Source organism: Podarcis liolepis (assembly GCF_965112155.1).
Source record: "Podarcis liolepis genome assembly, chromosome: 11".
NCBI classification, from domain to species: domain Eukaryota; kingdom Metazoa; phylum Chordata; class Lepidosauria; order Squamata; family Lacertidae; genus Podarcis; species Podarcis liolepis.
The window spans coordinates 3,132,821-3,160,349 of record NC_139565.1 but is presented as its reverse complement, the minus strand read 5'-3'; the positions used below and the strand labels follow the sequence as shown (position 1 = coordinate 3,160,349).

Here is a 27,529-nt window from a genome sequence, read left to right as displayed (position 1 = left end):
CTGTGTTCTGCAAAAGAGGGGCCTCCTTTAGCTCCCATCTTATCTGGAGGCCCCATCTATATGAAGTAGGAATTGGGCCTTGAGTGTGGTGGCAAACATGCTTTGGAACAGCCTCTCACTGAACATCAGATACACACCATTTCAGTCATCTTTTCAGACCTTCCTCTTTCAACAAGCCTTTTTATTAGAGATTTCTTCATCTGTATTCTCGGTAGTGGCACCCTGTGGAACGCCCTCCCACCAGATGTCGAAGAAATAAACAACTATCTGACTTTTAGAAGACATCTGAAGGCAACCCTGCTTAGGGAAGCTTTTATTATTTGATGAATCATTGTATTTTAATATTTTGCTGGAAGCCGCCCAGAGTGGCTGGGGAAATATATGATGATGATGATGATGATTAGACTTGAAATTGTTTTATATATGAAATTGTGTGTGTGCGTATTCTAAATTGATATGTTTAATAGGAAGTAAGTCACAAAGGGAAATAAATAACAAATTGCTTGTGAAATCTTTCTAGTCTAGGCCACCATTTTTCATTTGGATGCTTGTCAACAGTACCCTGAGCCCTGGAAAAATGAATAAGAAATAAGTAATGAATACAGTTGAAGACAGAAGTGCCTGGCATGCTCTGGTCCATGGGGTGACGAAGAGTCGGACACGACTAAACGACTAAACAACAACAATGAATACAGTTAAAGAGAAATTCAGCACAGATCACTGCCTAATATGAAGGTGATGCCCTATAATTGGGAGTGACACAACCATAACTTGGTCAGTATCTATATTCCCAAGTATAGGTTTTTGGGAAGAATGTCAAGGTGAAATATTAACTGCATGTATCTCATCAGCCTTTGTTTTGTGGAGAATAACTTTTTAAAAGTAACAGATATTCATGGTAAAATAAATTATGTTGTGCAAATAAACCCTTAATAAATATCCTTCAGGGGAGATCTGCTAGGTAATATGAAAAACTGACTTAACTGCAATGAAATGAAATTGCTTGTATGCACTTCTTACAGCTCAAAGTATTATCTTCAATATGCAGATAAGGCAGGAACATAAAATGAAAACCTCATAAAATCCAGAATACTAATCCAGGGGGCTGCGTCTGGAGCGGAAAAAGCCTTGTAAAATAAGCCAAAAAATGTAAGAACTTAATTACGTGTGCAAAAGAGGGGAAGAATTCATTTCAGTGCAGTGTGAATTTTCTGGTAGTCATAATTTAATGTGAAACAACAATTAAGCCCTGCAGTGAAGTTTGCATCAAAATTATAATGTAGGGATATTTTTTTAAAATGGATTTATGATTGCAAGTTTCTCACTCCCATTTCGTGGGCATCTTCACTAGTCTAACTATGTTGAGATTGCAGCTGCAATCTCCCAAGCATTAGTGCCATAAAGTCCTATTAATTCCAACCCAGGCAAAAGCTTGCATTCTCAAGGAGGAAATCTAAGTTTCAAAGCATTTAAAATATTTATTCAATATTATTTCTGAATATACTTTTGGTTTGTGGCATCCCACCAATAAATGATTTCAGAAACACACCAGCTCTTGAGGTGAAATACTTTAGGGCAGGGGAAACAGAAATGAACAAAAGGAACAAGAATCTCTGGCAGAGAAGAGGAAGAACAGCCCTTGCCTCCATGGGGCAGATATGAACACAAAGGCACAATGAGTTAAATAATAAGTTCCTTGTCTATATAAATTCCCTGATTGGATTGGGTGGTAACCCTTCTGTACACTTATCCTGCGCTGGATGGGGAACCTTGTGAATGAAGACTTGTGCACCTTCTCTCGGGTCAGCTGCTGGGACTGTGCATGCAACAGAATGGTTGCTTGGGAGGGGAAGCAAAGAGGGGCTGGATATAACCCCCCCCACACACACATTCCACCTCCCATTTAACTGCTGGTTAACATGATTATGAAAGGGGTTATGGAGCTTTAATGCCTTCTGCCTTTAGAAGTGAGCCGTAAAGATTAATGGGCAAGGGAGCATTCTCTCTCTCTCTCTCTCTCTCTCTCTCTCTCTCTCTCTCTCTCTCACACACACACACACACACACACACATGCACACACACACACCCCACACAGCAAGGACTTTATGAAGCTCATGTGAGGGGGGTCAGGTGAGAGAAATCCCTCCTGCACTCTCAGTCATTTCAGGGGAAAATAAGGCCATCCTTTGTTCTCTGGGTGATCATTACAGGAGTTGGGAATTGGGCTCAAATGGAACCAGAGTCTGATTTCTCCCTACAGTCATTCCAAGGGGAAATGGAGACATAAGCTTCCATTCATGCTCTAAGCAACCACTGGGCAGAGAGATTTGTTGCTTCCTGTGCTGGCTAATGCAGCAGGCCTTGCTCCTTTCTCTCACCCAGTATGACACACTCCCTGTTCCTGTGCAAGGCTAGATTTGCACACAACTGCCATGGGTAATCCCAAGCGACCACAGAAAATGTGTATAACCAGAACCAGTTTGTGGGAAACTGGAATATCTCTTCAACTCCAGTCCCCTTAAGGGTATGTTCCTGATATAAAGTATTTTCATTCCATGACTCCAGTTTGGGCTCTCAGTGTATAAACATGCACGGAACCAACACCTATACACATGTGTGTGTGCAAATAAAATACGCATAAACATGCACACAGGTGAATATGTGTTGTAAGGAAAACCAACCACTCTTCTTCCTGATATATTTCTTTCTGTAAAAGTAAAATAAAACTAGCATGGTGTAGCATTAAAGATGGCCGTTTGCCTGCAAAAAACCCAATGTCTGCAGAGATATATTAACACTTCTTCTTAAAGGGCAAAGTCTATTTCCAGTGCATAATGGGAAAAGCCATCAAACATGCTCTCACCTAGCCAATTTATTTAAAAGCAACTAGAGAATTTTTGGACCTTAAGTACTGGGAAGGGGCATATTTTGACCCTGTGGAGGGGATAGCTATGATGTTACATTGCTATGTATATGAGAAAAGTACACTTTTTGTAGTCAGAGGAAGAATTTGAGAAAGGTGGAGGCACAAAAAGCTGAACATTTTTAGACAGTATTAAGGCAGCTCAATCGGAGTCTTCATCATCAAGGTATTCATCTGCATTGCTTAAGGTTCGCATTATGTCTAGAAAAAAGAGCAACAAACATTTTAAAAATGTAAATTTAGGGTGCAACCCAACAGCTAAGCCAGAGGAATAAGAAGCAGTCGCAGTCCCAATACACAGAAGGTGTTCCAATAGCTGTGGTGGAGGAAAGGGGCATGTTGGGGTGGCCAAGAGCAAAAACAGTTGACTTCCCCTCCTCGTTGATGTGAATGGGAAGGTCCATTTGCAACATGGAAAAGGGCAGGAGTGTGGCTGGGTAGAGAAGCGACACAAACCACCACTCCTCCTCCCCCTTGGACTGGAGTGAGTGAACAGGGCATATAGCAAGTGGTAGCAGCTCTGACATGGATTCAATTACCCCAACAGCATTGCTCTGTTAAGAGCAGGGCCAGTCATTTTGAGTGTTTTCAATATCTGTTACCAGAGCTGTCACCTCTTGTGCGTCAAATTTCTAGCAAGACAATTGCAGGACCTTTTGTATCCCTCTATATTATTAAAATAATTGCAATAATTAAAAAGGCTTCCTTCCACAACAGCTTGGCATTCCTCCATAGCTACAATCACGCCTCTCTGTGGCCCTCTGTGTACCTGAGAACCTATTATTCTTGGAGCTCTGCGAAAAGGAGTGCCTTCTGTAGGGTTTCATCACAACTTGTCCTAGGTCACTGTCCTTAAGCAGAAATGCATTTTCTAACTGCCTCACATAATCCCACTTTCAGCAACACTTATGGGGATATTCATAAGTCGCTTACTGATGCAGCATATTGGAAAATACATCAAAAAAGGTAAAAAACCAACAACCCTCACCTTGTCCTTGTTTCTTTTTAAGGAGGGAAGCACATGCTGCATTAGTTGCCATGTCAAAAGCCAATTTCTTCTCATTATTTCTTAAATCTGTTCTAGCACCTTTGTGAAAACAAAATAGAGAACACCACAATTAGAAATTCAGAGGTGAAACTATCAGGTCAAGTGTGTCTCACCTGTGGTCCTCCCGATGGAGCTTCTGTACTCTCAGCTCCCTTCAGCTTCAGCCAATTTTCCAGTGGTCAGGGATGATGGGAGTTGTAGTCCAGCAGCATCTGGAGGACCACAGCTTAGTCGCCCCTGTGTTAGCTGCATGTCTTTGCTATCCTTGTTAGCAACTTTCCTCTAAAATGAAACTAGTTTTCCATTCTAACTTCCGATGCAAAATCTCTATGCTAATAGAGATTCTAAGGAACAGAATGACGCCACTTTGCCATCTACGAAGAATCATAGCATTTTTTAATGGAAATTCAGATTGTTTGTTGGTGGGGAATGAGTGTATCTTTTTGTATAAAATGTGCACTAGGGGCAGAATTCAACACAGCACTCAAAGTGGAATGGGGGGAGGGGAGGAGGTCCACTCATGCAACAATATTTTTCCATCCTCTCCTCACCTCGTACGTCTCCTCAACCTGTTCTGCATTTCCCCCCAACCCCCAGAGCAGAGTAGGGGGCATGGAAGAAGGTAAGAGATAAAAAGTCCTATGTGCAAGTGAATGTCATTATGCACACACAACAACACAGATGAATCCTGCCCCAGTGTAAAATATCACCTCCATATCAGTGGAATAATTCCTCACATAAGTGAGAAGGTGGATTTCATAATTCAGAACACAGCTAGTCCTACCCTAAGAAGGAAGAAGAACAGGCTATGGAAGGAACCATATTGCAGGGCTTCATGGGACACAAAACTCCACTAACAAAGGTGGCATTCAGATGGCTAATGAACACAGCAAGGAAAGTTGCAGATTGCACTCTTCTTCTGTGGGTGCAGCGTTCTAAGTCAGGGGCAGCCCATTCCATTTTGCCACCTGAGACGGAAGTGGAATGTGCTGCTCCTGCCCCCCACGTCCACCTTGCACCAGAATACCCCCCGAAACTCAGCAAGAGGGAGGCATTCTGGAAGTGGTGGAAGCCATGGGGCAAGCAGGGCGCCTCCTTCTGCCCTTCCACCGCCTAAGGCAGGTGCTTCATCCCACCTCATTGGTGGGCCAGCTCTGCTCTGAGTAAATTCTTGAAGGTCTAATAATAATAAAAACAATAATACCCCACCCATCTGGCTGGGTTCCCCCAGCCATTCTGGGTGGCTTACAGCATATATAAAAACATAGTATTATGTAATACTTGATAATGAGCTAGGACAGAACAATATGAGCACAGAGAGCTTGATCCAAATCTCTTTGACATAAGGGGCAAACAGTGAAGTATTGTACATGTCTACACAAAATTATCTTCTTGAGTTCAGTGGGGTTTGCTTTCAGATAAGTGGCCATACAACTGCAAACCAAGGGAACTCTGAAGATCTTGTCAATCCATGGAAAATCTGGATTTTTCTTTCACAATATATTGTAGTATTATATATTATAATTATTATAATATATAATACATAATTCAACTAGTATGTCAAGTGAGAAAATAATAACTGCATTATAGAAGGTAAAATGATGCCACAAAAACAGCTCGTTCACAGTATACATTGCGAACTGGGTATGCAAATGTGTACCTATGGCTCAGTTCAGATGTGCATATCTTGGCTTAATAAACTGAGGGATGTATGAGCCTTGTGCTCAACATGTTTCATCCTATCACCAATTCTACTTTCTCAGTGTGCTACTATTAACCCTGCAAGACTTCAGTTAACTATAGCTTTGTATTTTGTCAGGATAACAACAACTTAAAAAGCAACTGTGATTCAAGATCCTAGCTCAATGCTGCCAACCATAGTTTCCCAGTTCAGATGTAACATTAATGGTTCATTACCACAAGAAGTGTTGAATTATTGTGTGGCAAGAACGTGGAATGGAAAGGGAAGGTATGGGGACACCGCGTGCAGGCATAAAACTTGTGCATTTCTCAGATGTACACATCTCGCCAGGGCCCGTGCTTATGACAGGAATGTCTTGGTAAATACAATTACCTTTTGCCAGCAGTGTTTCTACGATATCTGCATAACCCTTCCATGCAGCAGCATGCAAAGCTGTGTCCCCCAGTTTATTCTGTGGATGCAGAAGTGGGGAAACCCATCAAGGTTAAAATGTGGCAACAGAGGTTTAGATCATGTCAGTGGTAATTAATCACCATTATCACAAACCCATTGTGGAAAGCCATTCAATGTGTGATTACTTACCTGTTGGTTTAGTTCTACATTTGGCTGCGTCAATAATACTTCCACTATATCTGCATAAAGTGAAAAAATTGGGAGTGGGGATATCGTTAGAAACTGGAAGTTGCTTTGTTATATTCAAAACGTAGCAGGAAAGTCAGGATCTAGACCAGGTGTCTGCAACCTTTAAGACAAAAAGAACCACTTGGACCCGTTTCCGAAGAAAAAAAACCTGGGAGCCGCAAAACCATTGCGACATTTAAAACAAATATATCTCCGGAGCCACGATCTGACAGCGGGCGGGAAGGTGACGTTGGGACGGTGCGTGACTAACGCACGCACCGCCCCATGCGACGTCACAGCCAGTACAGCGCCCGCCACAGTGGCGAGTGTCGGGGCGCACAATGCGCCTCCTCCCCTCGCTAGTATCCGCCCCGGAGCCGCGGCAAAGGTGTAAAAGAGCCACGGGTTGCAGACCCCTGATCTAGACTCAATCAGCTCAAAAAGTGAGCTGTGAAAGTTGAATTAACTTAACAGAACTAATCTATGAAAGCTGATACAATCTCTTTTTAAAACCCACATTCTTAATTCAGGATCAGCTTTCATTCCTTTTGTTTTCTGCTTTGCCATTATTAAGAGCACATGATTTTAGATCCATATTTATTTCCAGAGGGATTGCCGTGTTGAGTCTCTTCCAGCCAAAACAATAAAACTCTGTGGCACCTCAAAGGCTATTAAATTTATTATGGCACCAGATTTTGTGGTCCACTTATCAGGTGAGCTGCGGGTATATCTATAACTATAAAAACACACACACCTGGTTGGCAAAGTGTGGGAGTGGGTGGAGAGGCAGGATGCAATCAGTAAGGTCAGGAGGAAATGAAGAAGTACAGAGAGTGATATCATAGAACCATAGAATTAAAGAGTTGGAAGGGACCCCAGGGGCCATCTCATTCAAACCCCTGCAATGCAGGAATCTCAACAAGTGGTTCCCCATCCAATATGAAACCATACTGGACACTGCCTAGCTTTGCAAATGTGCAGGCAGTTTTCTTGCTGCACCACTCTGCAGGAATTCCTTGAGATTGGCTGCCAATAAGAGCAGACCCTACTGGGCTGTATCGATGGACAAGCTGTCTGACTTGGAGTAAGGCAGCTTACTCCTCCCCCCCCCCCTGTTTTTTTAGTACTTTTGAACTGCCACACCGTAAAATATCAGGGCAGTGTGCAACGATTAAGACATGAAACACCATTAAAAACACACCATATAATCATTAAAGTGACTGGCTAAATAAATTTTAAAAATACAGAATAAAACAGTTTACAAAGGCCTGACAGCATAAAAAGGACCTCAAGAGTAAGGCTTGAAAGTGAGAAGTGAGATGGCCTCTGCAGGAAGAGATGGGGCCCACACAGAACCCACAATGCTTCATGTCTGGCTCTAGCTGAGGCCAATCCAATCTTATTTCTTAATTTCCCTCCCTCTTCCTAATTTAAATTGTATCATACAAGAATTCAGACCGTTACTGATTGCAGTAGAAGAGGAAATACTAGCTGGCCCATTAACCCAGTGAATGAAAGCTCCAAGAAGAAGGGTGTTCCTCTTCATTCACTTCTCATGTACCTTTGTGTCCACCATGGCATGCCCAGTACAAGGCTGTGCTCCCAGCTTTGTCTAAGCCATTGACACCAACTCTGTTGTCCAAACACTCCCTCAGCCAGCTCAGGTTTCCTGAAACAGAAAAAGAAATATATTTTTCATAGAACATAACGGAGTTGTTTTTCTTGGCGGAGGTGGGTAGAGGGAGGAAATAAATTATTAAGCTAAATCATACTGAGAACGATGAGTCTCCCTGGTATGCAATGCATTTCAGCTCATCAACAACAACAACAGCCCCAGATGCTACCAAATCACATTATTGTTGCATGAATGAAAATGTTATGCAAATTCTACTTCCATTCAATATTCTGTTTGGGAGACAACAGTCTTTTTAACAAGCAAGCTGCTTAGCTTTTAACAGCCTATACAGTTGAACCTATGCATTATGCATTGCTCACATTATCAAATGTCACCTGTCCAGTAAAGAAAAACTTGTATGATGCAAGTCAAAACTATAACCAAGAATGACAGTTCTACCTGAATCTATTTCGATTACAGTTCGAGTTCTTCCAAATTTTGTAAAAGTGTATTGCTCGCTAACCAGCTCACCTGATAGTCAGTTCCACTGGACTTACTTCTGAATAGGCATGCAGAGATTTGCACTGTAAGGATTCGAAATCTAAGTATGCACATTGCTTGTTTGGCCAGTTTACAAGAGCACCAATCCAGTAGTTTCCGTACCCATGTGGCTGCTCAGTATGAGCTGAGGGTTTCCCTTTTACATATTGTCCTGGTTTGCACATGTGAAAAGGATCATGGGGTCTTGGTGGAGTCAACAGTGTGATGCAGCAGCAAAAAAAGTGAATGCTATTCTAGGCTGCATCAACAGAAGTATAGTGTCCAGATCAAGGGAAGTCATAGCCCCGCTAAATTCTGCCTTAGTCAGACCAGACTTGGAATACTGTGTCCACTTCTGGGCACCACAATTTAAGAAGGATGCTGACAAGCTGGAAGATGTGCAGAGGAGGGCAACCAAGATGATCAAGGGTCTGGAAACCAAGCCTTATGAGGAATGGTTGAAGGAGCTGGGTATGTTTAGCCTGGAAAAGAGGAGACTGAGAGGAGATATGAGAGCCATCTTCAAATATCTTAAGGGCTGTCACATGGAGGAGGGAGCATGCTTGCTTTCTTCTGCTCTGGAGGGTAGGACTCAAATCAATGGCTTGAAGTTGGAAGAAAGGAGATTTTGACTAAAGATTTGGAAAAACTTTCTGACAGTAAGAGCTGTTCAACCATGGAACGGTCTCCCTCAGGAGGTTGTGGACTCTCCTTTTTTGGAGGTTTTTAAGCAGAGGCTGGATGGCCATCTGTCCTGGGTGCTTTAGCTGAGATTCCTGCTTTGCAGGGGGCTGGACTAGATGACCCTTGGGTCCCTCCCAACTCTAAGATTCTGTGATTCTATATTCACAGTAAGCCAAATCAGGGTTTAGCTTGTGCGTAAGAGGATGGGTATTCCCAGGAAGGATGACAGCCACTTTGCTCACCCCGGCTGTTTTGCAGCTGTGCTGCACTGAGCTAAGCCACGGTTTGGCTCTGCATATTGTCTGAACCTGGTCTTGTGGGTTTAGCTTTCTCTAGTTACTCTTGGTTTCCTGCTCATTCGCCTGGTGTTGGATGGCATGCTAAGCCAAGCCATGGCTTAGCTCAGTGCAAAGCAACAGTGAGACAGCCAGGGAGGACGGAAGTGGCTGCCATCTTCCTTGGGGAGCCTGGGCCTTGGCTTAGTATGACGTGTGAAGCTGGTCATGGAGGAGGGATAAGCCTGCAGTGGCGTCAACAGCTAGGTTCTGAATACATCAATTTAAACTAGTAGGGGCCTTAACTACTACTAAGACTGAAATGCTATATACATTTACCTTGAGGTACCGTATATACTCGTGTATAAGCCGACTTTTTCAGCACATTTTTTATGCTGAAAAAGCCCCCCTTGGCTTGTACGTGAGTGAGGGTCCCACTTACCCAGGGGTCAGCAAACTTTTTGGGGAGGGGGCCGGTTGACTGTCCCCCAGACCACATGGCGGGCCAGACCATGTGTGTGTGTATGTGTGCGTGCACACGCACCGGAGGGGGCTTCTCTCTCCCCCCTCCCCCCAGCCTACCTATGGTGCGAGTGGCAGAGGCGGTGGTGGCGGGACCAGTGGTGGGAAAGGGCTGGCTGGCTTTGGAGAAGCGCTGCCCTCTGCTCTGCCAACCGCGGCAGAGCAGCAGAGGCGGGCGGCAGCAGGGGAGGGATGAGCGGCCTGAAAGCAGCCCTTTCTTGCCGCTGGTCCTGCTGGCGCCACCCGCCTCTCGCAAAGGCGGGCACAGGAGCCGCAGTTGGGAGAAATGGATCCCAATACAGTGGTACCTCGGGTTAGAAATGTTAGAAATGGATCCCAATACAGTGGTACCTCGGGTTAGAAATGTTAGAAATGGATCCCAATACAGTGGTACCTCGGGTTAGAAATGTTAGAAATGGATCCCAATACAGTGGTACCTCGGGTTACATACGCTTCAGGTTACAGACTCCGCTAACCCAGAAATAGTACCTTGGGTTAAGAACTTTGCTTCAGGACAGAAATCCAGCAGCGCGGCGGCAGTGGGAGGCCCCATTAGCTAAAGTGGTGCTTCAGGTTAAGAACAGTTTCAAGTTAAGAACGGACCTCCGGAACGAATTAAGTACTTAACCCGAGGTACCAATACTGGACCAGAAGGTTGTGTCAAGAGCAGAAGAAAGCAATAACACTACTGCAAGTAGGGAATTTTGTGTTGACAAAAAACATGTGAGGGAGTGGTGGAAAATGAAAGCTGACTTGGAAAAGATTCCAAAGGCAAAAAAAGCTTGATGTGGTTTAACAACTTCATATGGGGCTCTAGAGACTGAATTGCATCAATGGGTTATGTAGTGTCGTCAAAATGGTTACTGTGTAACACGCATGGGAATTCGCTTACGTGCTCTTGAAATGGCTGAAAATGAGAAATTAAAAGCACCAGGCATTGAAAATTTTGTTGCCTCAGCAGGATGGTGGACCCACTTCATGAATAGGTTTGCCCTATGTTTGCGGCAAAGAACAAAGATTTCACAGAAGTTGCCAAAAGACCTTGATGTAAAAGTGATGTCATTCCATTCATTCATCATAAAACAAAGAAGGATCCATAGCTATGATGTGGGAGATATTGGAAATATGGATGAAACACCTATGACCTTTGATCTTCCAAGCAACAGAACTGTGGCAAGTTTGGGAGACAAAACTATTTTACTCAGAACCACAGGAAATGGGGGGGGGGACGACATTTCACAGTCGTTCTGTCATATTTGGCTAATGGAACTAAGCTGCAGCCTGTCATTATTTTTAAAAGAAAGATCTTGCCTATAAAGGTCAAATTCCCACCACGAATTACAGTGCGCGCACATGTTAAAGCCTGGATGGATGAAGACGGAACAAAAAGATTGCTGGAAGAAATTTGGAACGGCTAACCAGGAGCAGCCTTAAAGAAAAAAACATCATTGCTACTTTGGGATATATTCAGAGCCCACACATCTGCTGACATTGGCAAAGTCTTCTCAAGTTACTTTGGCCATTATTCCAGGTGGGCATAATAATAATAATATTTTATTATTTATACCCCGCCCATCTGGGCGGCTTCCAAAAGAATATTAAAATACTGTGATACATCAGACATTAAAAGCTTCCCTAAACAGGGCTGCCTTCAGATGTTTTCTAAAAGTCTGGTAGTTGTTTACATCTGTAGTCTGCTTACATCTGTATTGTACCCCCTAGATGTGTGTTTACATAAACCTTTCAAAGACCGTGTGCGAAAGATGTGGCATGAATGGATGTCACCTGATCAAGCCTGACTGACAAAAGTTGGAAATCTAATGAAGCCCGACATAGAATTGATAGCAAAGTGGGTTTGTGGTGCATGGGAAGAGATCCCAGAGGACATTGTGCAATGCGCCTTGAAGAAATGTGGCATTAGTAATGCTATGGGTGGCAGTGAAGACAGCGCTTTGTATGAGAACAGCAGTGATGGTGGTGACTGCGAACTCAGTGATGATGACAATGTCTATGCTGATAACCTCACACCAGCTAAAGCTGAAGCTCTGTTTGGGCAAACAGACGATGAGGAGGAATCCAGGTGTGAAAGATTTTAACTCTTGTGTTTTAGCTTGGTTGCTGATTGAGCTAAGGCTTTTGAACTTTTAAAGTTATTGTTGATACCATATTGTTTTTGTTGACCCTCTTTTCCACTTACAGAGCCAATTTACTGTTATTCTTTGAAGTAAATAGTCAAAAACATTTAACCTACTGGCGCCTCAATTAATGTAATTTTATTGGTATCTATTTTTATTTTTGAAATTTACCAGTAGCTGCTGCATTTCCCACCCTAGGCTTATACTCGAGTCAATACGTTTTCCCAGTTCTTTGTGCTAAAATTACCGTATTTTCTGCCCTATAGGACGCACTTTCCCCCCTCCAAAAATGAAGGGGGAATGTGTGTGCGTCCTATGGGGCGAATGCAGGCTTTCACTGAAGCCTGGAGAGCGAGAGGCATCGGTGCGCACCAACCCCTCTCGCTCTCCAGGCTTCAGGAGAGCCCCGTCGCCAGCCCCGCAAACTCGGGGGACAGCGGGGAGGCGCAGCGCGCCTTTCCCACTGTCCCCCGACTTGGCTAGAAGGCTGGTGGGGGGAGAAGCCTGCTCCTCCCCATCGCCAGCCCCGCAAACTCGGGGGACAGCGGGAGAAGGCTGGCAGAGGGCTTTCCCCTCCTCCAGCCCCGCAAGCTCCCAGAGCGATGCCAAAGCTGCCAAAGCCCGAGCTTCCCCAGCCCCGCGCCTGGGGGGGGGAATAATTTTTTCCCCTTTATTCCCCCCCCCCCCCAAATCTAGGTGCGTCCTATGGGCCGGTGCGTCCTATACGGCGAAAAATACGGTAGGTGCCTTGGCTTATATTCGGGTCGGCTTATATCCGAGTATATACGGTAAGTTTCACTGAACGCAATGGCCCTTACTTCTGAGTACACATACACAGGGTTAGAAGGAATCCTCATTGAACTTAGTGGCAGTTACTTCTAAATAAAAATGCATTGAAAGCTGAAATCTTTCCTGGTTTGCATCTATATTAGAATTGCTTTTTAGGATATTTTTAGTGTTTTTATCACTTGTTTGCCACCTTCCTTTGAGAGGAAGGGTGGGAGATAAACGAAATAAATAAATAAAGCATTGAATTAGGGAGATTACCATTTTTAAAATTATATTTATGAAGTGTAAAAGCAAAACAAAAAACCACAGGGGTTACTATATTATTAAAGTGTTATTGTATTCTGTGTATACAGTGTGATTATAACCTGGACTAATGTCATTACATCACAATGATTTGTTAAAGCTATTAAACTATTCATCACCATATACCCACATTAGTATACCATCATTATCAAACCAATTATTTAATATTTATTTGAAAATGTGTATTTAAATCTAGATTTTCAAGACAGCTTACAAAAGAGAACCATAAAACAAATATAAAACAGATCAAAAACATTAGAAATAAAAGCAATTATCATAGTAACAGTAAAAATACAATTTTTTTCTACCCAGTTATTTAATCTGAAACCATTATTCCTTTCCCAGTACTAAAAGAATTAATCTATTGTGCCTATTTCTTTCTGCAAATAAATATATTTATTCTGCAAATCAAGACTATTTGTCCAAAATACTCAAGTCATGCAACAAGCAATTAAATCCTCTCTCTTAGAAGTAAAATGCCTTTATTGTCCCACACAGACATCCCACTCTCATAGCTTTCATATTTTAAAGAAACTCCAACAACCCAATCTATTTCATCCCCCAACCCAATGGGAAGAGAACCGATGAATTGCTTCTGTGGCAACCCAGAATACTGTGGTAACTGAATACACAAGCCCGGGGGGGGGGGGGTCTGATATACTGCAAACTTCATCTGTACCCACCTCTCTTGGCAGCTTCATGTAGCGGGTTGTCAATGGATTCTGCTTGTTCAGCCACTAAAACGAAAGCAAAAACACACGTCATCTTAAGCAGGTGACTCCTTTGATTCCTGCACCTTGCTGAACGGGCCCGAGGTAACTGAGAGCCGTTAATTTCCTTCTTCCTTCTATGCACTAATATGTTTAATATTTATCAAAGGCCAATGATGTAATATATATATATATATTAAACTACTTATTGTATGCACTATAAGTTTTGATCCCCAAGTTTCAAAATGCGGAAAACTTGCCTGTGCCAAACAGAGCTCCTCGCGAAGCTTCCTTCAATTTAATGTTGGAGAAGCTCTGTGTCTACAGAGCCCAAGGTGGCCACCATGACAGAAGAAAGGGCATGCGGAAGAGGTGACCTCTGGAGGCATAGCTTGTCATGCAAGTTATACATGCTGAAATTGTCTTGATCGAGACAACACGGCGGCTCAGAACTGGCACTGTGGTGCCCTTCCGGCAGCAAGACATACCATGTCTGAGCCTCTTTCCAAAGCTCTTCCGGGTTTGGAGGATGTTCTGTCTGATGGGGAAGCAGGCGGCCTCCTAAAAGGAAAGCACTCCCCCTGTTGCATCCAGGCAGCCCCACCCCTCCCCCAAATAAAGCGGCAGCAACATGGGCTGCTGGAAGGCTAGCACTGCAGCGCCGCCCGACTGGTGTGAGCCCTTCCTGAGCGGAAGGATGCTAAAAGTCTGCTGTGCATGCAGAGCTCAACAAAGAAGGCCTTGGATCTGGGCCAAAAATACTGAGGGAGCTGGGACTATTCTTGGGGTCTTGAAGATTTCTCAGGACTTATGCAAATCTACAATTCCCAGGGAGTTGTAAATGACACATCCAGCTTATAAATCCTACTTAGTTGTGAATATTCTTCTATGCTTCAGCACGACAAGAAACATATTTAGCTTTTTTATTTTTAAAAAATATATCTGATGTCTCTCCAGCACTGTGCAGAAATCTTTTTATTTTCCCAACATTTATGTTGATCTGTTTTATTCTGTCTCATATAATCTTTATGCTATTTTTAGAGACTTATCCTTTTCAGCATTATTATTATCATCATCATCATCATACATGTGGTCCTAAAGTTTTATTGAATGCTCCCCCATACAGTGGTGCCTCGCAAGACGAAATTAATTCGTTCCGCGAGTCTTTTCGTCTTGCGATGTTTTTCGTCTTGCGAAGCACGGTCCGTCGCAACTGCGCCTCTTCAAGCGGCTTTAAAAAAAAAGCACAAGACGTTTTCGTCTTGTGAAGCAAGCCCATAGGGAAATTCGTCTAGCGAAGCAACGCAAAACCGAAAAACCCTTTCGTCTAGCAAGTTTTTCGTCTTGCGGGGCATTCGTCTTGCGGGGCACCACTGTAACAAGATTGAAGGTTGCGACATACATTTTAATAAAAAAATAAGTACATTAAAATGCATCCACTTTTTTTGCTTCTGTCAGTCCAGCAGATGGCACATAAGAGAACACGGATGCATTCTTCCAGTTAAAAGGTGTGTTCTCAAAGCAGCTCTCTGCCATGAAACCAGTTTTAATGCCCGGTTCTGGCATCACATTAGAAGTAAGATACTATATTTCTTTGTATCTGGATCAGAGACAACCCCTTAAAAATTACAAGCTGCATACATCCTTACAGTCCACATCTGTGGTGGAGAGATATATCTTGAAAGGTAAAGCAAATCTGGAATATACCATAGTTGCTGGGGATTAGTCCAGTTCTTCCTTTACAGGTTCCCTTCCACCAATTTGTGTCACTCTGGAGGGAAAAGAAAGCAATGCTGAAAAAGGGAACAATGACTCCACTTGAGATGTACTCTGTTTATTTGCAGGGTCCAGTTGTTAACATTTGTGTTTGATGAACTCACCATATCCGAAATGTAGATAATATCTCCTTCTTCAAAATACAGTTCATCTGGCTGGAACAATAAAGAGGGTGTTTGAGTTTGCAGACCAATTTTAGAAGAATATCATTGTTGCAGCCTTGCCTAACAACATTTTAGGATTTATCTTCTTCATTCAGTTTGAGGAAGAGGTACAAACCATCAATCAAATGGAAACAGGGCCATGTGAGTATACACAGAAGGTCTGCCTGTGTCTTTGGCGGAGCTTATATTTAAAAGGCTGAGGTCTGTAAGAGACATTTCTGCTTTTCTTGCTAAGAACATCTTTCCCTTCCACAGTTCCTTGCTCACAGGAAGGGAAACAGAGGCAAGGCTGACACCAAATCAGCCATCTTCTGAGCCCCAACCAACGGGGTCTGCCATTTAAATTCTCCCCCAATGCCTCAACAGTGTTGCTCCTGAGCATTGTGGGAAATCTTAAATAGCAGGCAGCTTGCAGGTGAAAAGGGAGCCAGGGAGGACAGGCAGACCCAGTTTAAAGGGGGGGCCAGTACTCCTGGTGGGCCTGAATAGAGGATCAAACAGGAATGAATTCTGAATTCAATGAACTGCATTCTTAGCAACTTCTTTTACTTTTGAACCTTTCCATGCTTTCTACCCGGCACTAGGCAGCCTTCGCTGAAATCTCCTGTGCAGCCTGTGAGCAAAACAAGGCCACCGCAGCCTTGGCCCCATAAGACATGCACTGAGGCAGTGAAGAGCTTATCTTGTACTGGGGAAGTGGAAGCTGAGAGCCCTGGCAAGCTGGAAAACGGGAAGGGAAGAAAGGGAGAGGAGCAGGAAGGTTGCTTCTGCCTCCGAAAAAAGGCTGTGGCGTCTCTGCCCCAAGTGGCAAGGCAACCACAGGGAAAGAAAGGGAACGGGGCTTTTGCTGCCCCCTGTTGCCACCTGCTGGCTTGCCAGGGAATAATAAACCAGCTAACAGCTACTGAAGAGGCCAAACTGCACATGATGCAGGAGATCTGGGATTGGTTCACTTTACTGTACCTGAGATTTCACCCATTTTTACTGGAGTTGTGGGGCTGAGAAGTGGGTGTCCCAAAGCTCCTGTCTGCCCTGCAGTGGGAAGCGTGTGTGTGTGTGTATTGAGCCTGCATTATTTGGAGCAAGGGGTCAGCACATTTGGCTGCTAACCAGAAGGTTGGTGGTTCAAGCCCACCCAGGGTTGCTGTGGGCAGGATTCCTGCACTGCAGGGGGCCAGACTGGATGGCCCTCAAGGTCCCTTCCAGCTCTACAATTCTGTGATTTGCTTTGTGCTGCAGAGTTAATAGCAACTGGGGGAGGAAGGCAAGGATTAAAACCTTTGCTCCAAACAAATGGGGGGGGGGCTCAAATCAGGCAATCCAGAGTCACAGGTCTTCTGTGTCATGTGTGCTTTGGCCCCTCCACCTCCGTCCTTGGCATAGGCACTGGGAGCTCAAGGCTTTCAGAAATGCAGCATGGCAGGCAGGCTCCTTAGCAACCATCATTTCCTGCATCTGAGAGGCTGACAATATAAACAGCACCCTGCTTCTCATCTAAGCCTCTCATAGGGCACCTCTGAAATATGAAAGATTAAAGTCCACCCCGGTCTACCCAGAGCTTTTTTTTCTAAAAAAATGTTTAGGGGATACTCTCATTTTCCTACACATATTGAAATACTGCCCCTCAATGATGCCAAACTTCACAAAATGTTTAGGGGTATGCGTACCATGCGTAGCTGGGGTCAAGGATGCCTTAGAAAGAGAGTGAGAGTTTACACTGCGTTCTCTCAATCAAAGACACACAAGGAAACGTGCTGGTTGTTCTCTCAAACATGTCCATTTTTGAGAGGGTGAGGGGTGTATACTCTGGTTTTCTGAAGTGCAGCTGTGGAGGCTGCACTTGGCTTTCCTTTCTTGCCCTCAGTTTCTCCTAACATGGGTTTGGAGGAGCAGAAGGAAAGAGACTGGGGTGAGAACATGAGACAGCAGAACATTAGACATGGGAGGCTTCCAAGAGCGGAGTTGCAAGATCACCCCAATATATTTAATTTACAGAGTAGCTTTAAAGTGGAAAAGTTGGACTAAGGCAGGAATAGGCAAACTCTGGCCCTCCAGATGTTTGGGACTACAATTCCCATCATCCCTGACTCCTGGTCCTGTTAGCTAGGGATGATGGGAATTGTAGTCCCAAACATCTGGAGGGCCAGAGTTTGCCTATGCCTGGACTAAGGAGTTGTGGTGGTTCCATTTTTGCTGGAGGCTTATCTGTCGGACCTACCTTAGGACAAAGTTAATTATTAGCCAAAAGGCAGGCCCTAGAAAAAGGAATATGCCTCACCCATCCAGCATTATAGCAGAAGACATCTTGAGTTTGCTTTTTCTGCTGTTCCTTACTGAAAGGATTTGTAAGAGAAGATTACTTTGTAAGCCTTTGGCAAGATGCGACTGCTCAGAAGGCATGCTGAGTCAGCAAGAGAAAAGAGACTCCAGTATCTTAAAAGGGTGTTGTGCAGCTTGGTTAACACTTTCTCTTCATGGATTCAGACAAACTTGAAGAGGATGCTCAAAATCTTGGATGTAATGACACTGCCAATCCACATCTCTCCAGGGGGGGCAAAAGCAGAACAAAATACAGGCTTTGCCCCCTCCAACTTTCCACCCTACTTCTCACTTTTCAAGCAGTTTGTTCAGAAACTAAAATACTTTTGCTGAAGTCAGTTGGATTTAGAACTCCCTCCCTCATTCACTGTGTGACTAAGATGCGAGTTGGTCATATTGTGCACTCAGAAGAAACACTGTTGTGTTGACAGACACCAGTGCATGCACAGTTAAGGCCAAATCCTTGGTTAAGGTCACATGGCCTGTCCACTTATTTAGAGGCCAAAACTACCACCTGAGCATGAGACCTTGTTCTTGAGCAAATATGAGGAAGATCAAACTGCAGCATCGGCCTCTAAAGTGTTTAGATCTTTCACCTCTTTGGGTACAATGTAAATATCAATTCCTATGTTTTATTATCACAAGGGCGAGGTTGGGTTTAGCTGATAAGTCATATTAAAAAATGACATTTCCTTATTTTAGAGGGGAGGGGGGAAATAAACTTAAATACTTACAGTTCTGGGTTCAAATGTATACAAGGCTCTAAAAACTTTGACTTGTCCTAAATATACAGAAAGAAATAAACATTAACAGAATATTTTTCCTTTCCCTAAGGTTGAATGAATCAAACATCCATGTCCCAAACTCAGCCAACATTTTAATTGCAAGAGCTCTAACGACAGTCTAAAGCCTGTTTGTCAGGTTCATGACACATCAAGGAGGGAAGGTATAAAAACAAGTGAAACACTGGACCCTTAACCTGTGGCTTATTCAGTCCATTTTGAAGGTAAAGAAGGTGTGGAAAATACATCTAAGTCTAAAGAAAAATGTACTCCAACCAAAACAGAAGACAGCATAGATTCAGCCATTTTACTGAGCAAAAGTTCTGGATTGCAAAATGTACACTATGACAAGCTAATTGATAATCTTGTGCAAATGTCAAAGAATATTAATATTTTATAAACATCCTTGCATTTTCATTCATTTTGTTCCTTTAAATAAAGTTCATTTTCAGATGAATACAAGCGTGTGGTTTTTTTAAAAATCTTTATATATGCATATACTATCATTAATTGGAAACAAAAACCACTGCTTAATAATATAAAAATAAAGATAACCATGTTTTTACGTAACTCATAAAGTAACTCGATCTTATCCACTTAACCGCATCATGGGGCTGCACTGTTCATATGCTAATCAAATATACACCCTCTTTTACAGAAAATAGGACAAGGTATCGCACAGCACAGGACAATATAATTTACAGTGGTACCTCAGGTTAAGTACTTAATTCGTTCCTGAGGTCCGTTCTTAACCTGAAACTGTTCTTAACCTGAAGCACCACTTTAGCTAATGGGGCCTCCTGCTGCCACTGCACCGCCGGAGCACGATTTCTGTTCTCATCCTGAAGCACAGTTCTTAACCCGAGGTAATATTTCTGGGTTAGCGGAGTCTGTAACCTGAAGCGTATGTAACCTGAGGTACCACTGTAATTATTAATTGCGGTTTATATAATTGCAGTTTTTTGTAAACCGCTTTAAGGGATTTTTAACAATCAAATGGTCTGTGCATGTATATTTACTTCTTAAAAGTGTTCGCAGTAATTCTTACCACAATCCTGTAAAGCGGATCAGTACTGTTATCACCATATTGGAGAAGGGTAAACTGAGAGTGGCCTCGTTTGCACATAACACTAAAACATTACTTGGCTGTAAACTTTGCTGAAATACTAATATATTGGTTTAGGATCAAGTGCTAATCTGCAAAGTATGTTGCAATTTTCACCTCTTTCATGCACATACCAAACCTATGAAATTAAGCTCTAATTATTTCCGTGTTTTCTTATGCTTATGTCAACAGCAACCACAACAGACTCAAGACTGTTTTCCTTTAGACTTTTATGTTTTATGGCTCCCTTAAAGGGCCATGCAGACAGACAAGAACAAGCAGCAGACAAAAACAAACCACGTTTTTCCAACTCAGAAGATAGTTTGCATCGGAATTATTGCTCATATGCAAAGTTTATAAAAACCAAGGGCTGTTAGAAACTAGCAGGGGTGCTGGGATCAGAGCAATTGCAAAAAAAGAGAAGAAGTAACTTCCAGTATTCATTTAAGAATATTTTTACCATAATGCTGTTTTTTAATGGAAAAGGTGCTCTTTAAATGGTCTGAGATTATTTTAATTGCTGCAGCTGTTTGAGAGGGCTGCAGTCAACTCCAACAAACAGACTATTGTTTTTGAACCCAAGGGCTTTTCTATCCTGTATTTCCCTTTAACTTCTTTGTATGGCCTTGCAGAGAATCATAGAAAACTATGTCCCTCTGCCAATGTTTTCTGTATTAAAGTGTTATTTTCCTCCTCATTTGCTTCTGTCCTCCACCCCCAGCTACCCCGCGCATAACAAAAGAGCACATTTTTTAACATATGTAGCTGCTTTTATTGCAACATTTAGTTTGGGCCCAACTTCTCAGGAGGAAAAGCTTTCAACATTGGATGAGGGAACTGAAATTGCCCCTATACTGCAAGGAAATGGTTCTGTGGTGGAGTCCTCCTGTCCACTGAGGAAATGACGTTGAACTAATGCAATGTTGCATTACATTAGCTGCCTTACAGGAACTTGGGTACTGGCCTGGACTAATATAGTAATGTTCAGTTCTGCTCACATGCAGGCAAGAGAATGCCAGTGAATTTCTAAGGGTCAAGCCCAGGCCGGCCCACCCATGAGGCAAGGTGAGGCAACTGCTTCCGGTGGCAGCATTCATAGGGGCAGCAGATCCTGATGCAGATCTTATCCCCCCCCCCCTGCTCCTGTGTAAGTCTTCACCAACCCCTTCTGTTCTGGTGTGGGGGGGGTGTTTTGTGGTTTGCCTCAGGCACCAACATGTCTTGGGCAGGCCCTGGCCATACCACACAGGACATTTCTTCATTTAAAACATTCAAACCCTGCCTCTCCACAATGAGCCATAGGCAACGTAAGTTAAATCAAAAAACTTTTTTTTTTAAAAAAAAAAGCTTGACAGCAACAATACATGCAGCACAGCAGTCACAAAGAACAGAATAGCAGAGAAAAAATGATTTTTTAAAAACACATGCCATCATAAATAATTTAACCACAGCAACTAAAACAATTTCAAAAAAGGTTTTGGCTATCCTACAGACTATGTGGGGGTGGTGATACAAGAGGAGCGAGTTCAAGAGCCATCACTGAAAAAGCCCTCACTCTGGTCCCAATTTGACATAGAATCATAGAGTTGGAAGAGACCACAAGGGCCATCAAGTCCAACCCCCTGCCAAGCAGGAAACACCATCAGAGCACTCCTGACATATGGTTGTCAAGCCTCTGCTTAAAGACCTCCAAAGTAGGAGACTCCACCACACTCCTGGGCAGCAAATTCCACTGTCGAACAGCTCTTACTGTCAGGAAGTTCTTCCTAATGTTTAGGTGGAATCTTCTTTCTTGTAGTTTGGATCCATTGCTCTGTGTCTGCTTCTCTGGAGCAGCAGAAAACAACCTTTCTCCCTCCTCTATGTGACATCCTTTTATACATTTGAACATGGCTATCATATCACCCCTTAACCTCCTCTTCTCCAGGCTAAACATGCCCAGCTCCCTTAGCCGTTCCTCATAAGGCATCATTTCCAGGCCTTTGACCATTTTGGCTGCCCTCCTCTGGACACGTTCCAGTTTGTCAGTGTCCTTCTTGAATTGTGGTGCCCATGTTTGGCGGGGGAGTGGGAGTTGGGACACACCGGTCACAGGGGGTGGGGACGTCTGATTATAAACTCAATAGGCACCTGTAGTCAGTCTCCTGTATTTAACCCCTCTGCATTTACCTCCAGGTTTGGAAATTCATTGGCATTTCCTCCTGGCCAGCTTTCCATTTCCCCCACCATCTCTCTGTGGAGAACCACATATTTATCCTCACAGGGCTAAAAGCAGAATGCGGGGGGGGGGGGCATGTAGGGGGAAACTAGCAGAGAGGAATGGGCGTTACCTGTCCTTTTTGGTTTCTCATTTTTCCAATCTTAAATTCAGCTCATTACATTTCCTCATCAGTTTTTGATATATATTTTTAAAAAACCAATCCTCACAAAAATGTATACATGCCTGCCTGTCATTTTGACTAATGCACACATTTTCACAAGCCATTTTTCCTAACACATTTTGTATGCTACGTCCACTAATATGAACATTTTAATGCTCACCTTCACCTAATACACACTTTTGTTACTTGGAGAACTACATAGCAAAATTTGGAGAAATGCAAATTTCACAGAAACACTGCATTTCAGCTCTCATATTGTTTTGGAAAGTGGAAATAAGGTAGTTTCATATTTAAATGTGAACAGAACAAATCTTCTTCCCCATCCCGAGTTAAAAGACTGGGAAATGACATGTATTTAATTAACATCATACATCATTTGAGCCCAATAGGATATGCAAGTGGAATAGGTCTGGAATAGGTAGTCACACTACCCCGGCCTGGGAACAGGAAGCTTCCCTGACCCCTTACGGAAACCTCTGAGCTTCAGCCCTTCAGTTAAAATGTGGGAAAATAATAATGGCCTGCCAAATAGAGACTGTGAGAATGATTGAAATAAAGAATATGACATGCTTGAACCACTTAGCTTATTAAGGGTTGCTGAGAATTGTAGCTGTGTGAGGGAGTCATTGAGGAAAAGATTTTTTTTTTAATGTACTTATAAGACAAAGTGTGTGCACAGCCCCAGAGGTAAGTCCTCCTGAGTTCAGTGGGACTTACTGCCAGGAAACTGCAGCTTTACACACATCTAAGGAGAGAGGGAGACCTGTTCACCATCAAGGCTTGTTCACTTTCATATGCCTTTTCTAATCCCCAGCAAGCAAGATCTGTCCTTCCTGAGTACACTCATACAGGCATGCGTGTCCTCACAAAGGGCCAAATAATATCAGCATTGGGACTATTTTTGGTGTGGGAGGGCACTTTTCTCTCTCTTCTGCTTTTAGCATAATAACCTTCAATGAGGCAACTTGTCCAGGCAGAGGCACTCTTCATCTTATATCACAATGTATACAATTATGGCTGCTGTATTTAAATTGTCCACCCTGCGGCCCTTTTGACCACAATGTATTTGTGGAAAATGCAGTACACAAATAAGTTAGCCAAGCATTAGGCCTCCTCTGTGGCCTGTGGAAAAGAGGGATGTTGTTAGGTGCAAAACAATTAGATACTTTGTTGAGCAAAAAATATAAGAGGTGAAAGAGCCACGGCCTCCTCGATTTTGAGAACTCTTAATGCACAGGCAATAAAATGGCTGCAGCTCACTATCTGCTGAATCCATCTCTGTCTTCTTTGATAGGTAAATTGTTCAGGTTTTGTATTGGAATTATATAATATTTTTGAGCAGTTGCTTTCAAAATCTAGATTATGGAGTTCAAATTATAAAGACAATCCTTACATTCCAGAACTGCCCAACTATGAGTCAATGGCTTAAAATCTGGATTAAGGGCTGTATCTCTTCAGACAATTCCAGGGTGCAATTTCAGTTATTTCACACACACACAGTGTTTCTGCTTACCAAATTAAATTTTCTTCTCCCCTCATACGTGCTTCCTGAATAATAACAAATTTCTGCAAATTGTTCTATTCTTTTGGTAGCCAGAGTGTTACAACTTTAAGCGTTCCAAATCCCTTTCTCTTCAATCAAGCCACCATAGTTCAGATGACAACTCTGAGATAGGTTAAGAACTTTGAGAACTTAAAAAAAGAAAAGTCATTTATCCAGGGAGAGTCCACATATACCGTACTTTTTGCTCTATAGGATGCACTTTTTGCTCTCCAAAAATTAAGGGGAAATGTGTGTGCCTCCTATGGAGTGAATGCAAGCTCCTTGGCTTCAGCGATAGCAACGTAAAGCCTCCAAAGTGCAGATGGAGCGCTCCCTCCACGCTCCGGAGGCTTCGTGTTGCTTTCGCTGAAGCCTGGAGCCTCTGGAGCGCAGCGGGAGGTCCCGCTGCACTCCAGAGACTTCGGGTTCCTTTTGCTGAAGCTAGGACAGCAAGACTCTCCTGGGTTCAGCAGAGAGGGAGAGCTGTGCAGCGCCCCTTCAGCCAAGCGGGAGGAGAAATGGAAGGGGCTCCGTTTCTCCTGTCGCTTTGCTGAAGGGGCGCTGAGCTGAGAGGGGGAGATTTTTTTTTTCTTGTTCTCCCCCTCTAAAACAAGGTGCGTCCTATGGTCGGGTGCGTCCTATAGAGCGAAAAATACGGTATATGGGCCTATTCCTACCTCTTTTTCCTACTGGTGATGGTGGAACCGTCAGGCATCATCCTGGCAACTAGGCATTTTCACTTGGTCACAAGTGACAAATAGTCCAGTGCAAAACGCACCTGCCCCCTGGCTAATTTCAAACCTTGCCAAAATGGAAATTACCAGTAATAGCTGTAAATAGGACAAATGTGCTTGTCGCAAAAAAACAGCTTCCCAGGGCACATTATTGTCCCTCAAATAATGGCTCTGGACTTGAGGGGAGGTTAAAAGCTTTTTATTGACAGCGGGTTAGAAACTACATCTCTTCCTGATTTTGTATCTTTTCCACTAGGAAACTGAAACAATAGCAGCTTGTAACAGATTTGCCACAGTTACCACGTTCAAAGGCTTTGCTAAGGGCCTTTGGTAAACCTTAGAGTTATTATACATCCTCCAAGAAGGTATGTGATCCCTGAAACATGTCCAATAAACTGTAATAAGAGCTTCAATCAGGTAATAGACAGAATGAGCCATAAACTACTCAAGTCAATGCACTCTTGCACTTAAGTCACTTGAATCTAATTCATTGCCTTGGAACTGAAGTTTTTAGGTTGTGTAGTCTTCTCACACACAACTACAGAAACAGGGTGTTGAATGCTCTTGAATCTGTGCCATTTGCCCCTCTACCACCAAAGCCCTCAATGCCCACCCAACGGAATATCTTCATGAACACTAATATCTTATATTAATATATTTAATCTTATATGATATTAAACTGAGATTAAAGAATAAGGGAGTCAGTACCATTTGCCTCCTTGGCACTCAGGTTAATCTCAGTGATGAATAAAATAAATAAATACAGTTTGCAGAGAAAATCCATATTTAAAAAACATCAATTTAATCCAAGAGGTGCCCCAAATATCTTTGAACACACCTAGTTTCTTGAAGGATCACCTCACCCCATATGTGCTCACTTGAATGCTGTGATCTGTGGCACTGGAACTTTAACAAGAGCCACAAAATATTCTTTCTGTACTGCCAAGAAACTGTTATTTTAGTGTAGCAGCACTAAAATTATTAAGCACACACCTTCACTCTATTGTCTCTGGTGCCTGACTGATATCAGCAAATGTCTTGTTTCCAGCCAGCCTAATCAGGTCTGTTGTTTTAGTTTATGTGTTTTACAATTACCAATTTTAAGTACCTTGTTTTTATTTTTAAGGGATATTTTAAATGAATATTTTAGATGGACTTGTAAACCACTTAAGAGAATTTTTGTTCTTCTAAGCAGCATGTAAATATTGTTGTTGCTGCTGTTTTAAAATAAATAAATCCTGCAGTTCCTGGGCAGCTACAACATGCATGCCTCTCTTGGTGGCTAAGGCACCTGATGAGTAACTAAGGCAGGCCTGTTAGACTACAATTCCCATCACCCCTGGCTATGTTGGCTTGGGCTGATAGGAGTCCCAACAATCTCTGGAAGGCCAAAGGCATGTGGCAGAGAGGCTAGCAGCTGACTGCTGAGCATCCTTTATCAGGATCTCAGCCCATGGGGCAAATGTTTCATCTACCAGCCTGTCCTATAGCGAGGAACAATTCAAAACCAACTCACTCTCCAGCATGATTCCGTTGAGGCCATTGGAACAAACCCTGATAAATGGGGGAAGCTATACCATATTTGAAATGGAGAAAACAGGTCCTTGTCTGTCCAAAAGAGAGTGTGAGAAGAATCGACATCTTTGCAAAGCACAAAGACACACCTTAGAACTTTTCAGATTTATTTCTACTTCTGATAGATGAATTTTATTTTGCAAGTAGTGAAGCAGGCGGGCCTCCTTCGCTCTTCCCCAGATGCCAGGGAGTGGATTGGGCTGGTGGAGCACGAGACTCTTGATCTCAGGGTTGTGGGTTTGAGCCCCACATTGGGCAAGAGATCCCTGCATTTCAGGGGGTTGGACTAGATGACCCTCACGGCTCCTTCCAACTCTACCATTTGGATACTGTGGTGGTGCAGAAACTCCAGGGTTCAGTCTTGGTGCCTCCAGGGGGCTGTGAGAGGCCTCTGCCTGAATCCCTGGGCAGCCCCTGCCCCTCCACTGGCTGGCAGCTGGGCCTGGCTTGGGGGAAGGCATCTCCCTCCGCTGCCACCCAAGAGGTGTCTTCTTGCGGCTCTTCTCTCCGGGCCTGCAAGCTCAGGGAGGCGAGAGAGCAGCCCTGCCTGGCTGGGCCAGGGACGGGGCGGGCGGGGCTCCTGGGCTCAGGCTGGCTGCCACCTGCTCGCCAAGCTGCATCAATGCACCAAAGCTCGAGCGGCGGCAGCAGCAGCGGAGGATCCCACACGCTCGAGGCCCCCCCGCCCCCCCCCGCCAACTCGACGCCCTTCCTGCCCCGACCCGGCCGAGGGCGGCGGCGGCGGCAGCGAGCGCTCTGGCCCCTTCTTCTTTTTGACAGTGACAGCTTCTCTCGAGCCCCGCCCCGGGCGCAGGGGGCAGCCCACCGCTCCAGAGACAGCGACCCTCCGCCCGCGCATCGCCAGGGCACGGCAGGCGGGCGGGCGGGCGAGGCTCCGAGCGGGACGGAAATGCCGCCTGGCTGGCGGGGGCGGGCGGGCGGGGTCCACGTGTCAGGGAGTGCCTCCGCCGCCGCCCCTCTGGCCCCCCCTTCCCGCCCCTTACCTGGCTTGGCCGGCTTCGGGGGCGGCTTGGACATCGCTGCGCGAGGGGAGGCGCAGCCAGGCGGCGGGCGAGGGGCTGCGCGTGGGGCTGGGCGGCGTCGCTTCCCGGAGAGAGAGAGAGAGAGAGAGAGAGAGGGCGGCTCGCCGAACAGCCCCGGCCGAGCGCAGCTGCTTCTGCGAGCGGGAGGAGGAAGTGGGACTGGCAGAGAAGGGGCGCCGGGCGCCGCTCCCTCTAGCGGCCCAAGTCCAGCACTGCAGGCGCGGAGAGGGGGGGGAGGAG

At 44.1% G+C, this 27,529-nt stretch overlaps 1 protein-coding gene across 2 annotated transcripts; it reads right to left on the bottom strand.

Annotated features, from left to right (window-relative positions):
• Positions 1-1,458: 1,458 nt before the first annotated feature.
• On the bottom strand, positions 1,459-27,492 carry OSTF1 (osteoclast stimulating factor 1). 2 transcript variants are annotated; one of them, XR_014516953.1, is made up of 11 exons: positions 27,251-27,457; positions 18,861-18,907; positions 15,748-15,798; positions 15,575-15,638; positions 13,841-13,894; positions 7,856-7,963; positions 6,256-6,305; positions 6,046-6,124; positions 3,912-4,010; positions 2,069-3,124; positions 1,459-2,021 (listed from the first exon to the last, which is right to left on the bottom strand). XR_014516953.1 is itself a non-coding variant. In XM_083465050.1 (10 exons), exons 1-10 carry the CDS (start codon positions 27,282-27,284, stop codon positions 3,066-3,068), a joined length of 645 nt encoding a protein of 214 aa, XP_083321176.1. In that variant the 5' UTR covers positions 27,285-27,492; the 3' UTR covers positions 2,855-3,065. The 2 variants fall into 2 exon arrangements, 1 of the variants encoding a protein (XP_083321176.1); XM_083465050.1 differs by lacking the exon at positions 1,459-2,021 and having other exon boundaries at positions 2,855-3,124; positions 27,251-27,492.
• Between the last annotated feature and the right edge of the window lie 37 nt (positions 27,493-27,529).

Excerpts from the sequence above, each read along its gene's own strand:
- OSTF1 (XM_083465050.1), bottom strand. The coding sequence starts at position 27,284 with ATGTCCAAGCCGCCCCCGAAGCCGGCCAAGCCAG. Across the intron at positions 6,306-7,855 it reads ATGCCATGGTGGACACAAAG|ATATAGTGGAAGTATTATTG; the intron begins GTACATGAGAAG and ends CACTTTATGCAG. Across the intron at positions 6,125-6,255 it reads ATGTAGAACTAAACCAACAG|AATAAACTGGGGGACACAGC; the intron begins GTAAGTAATCAC and ends CTGCATCCACAG.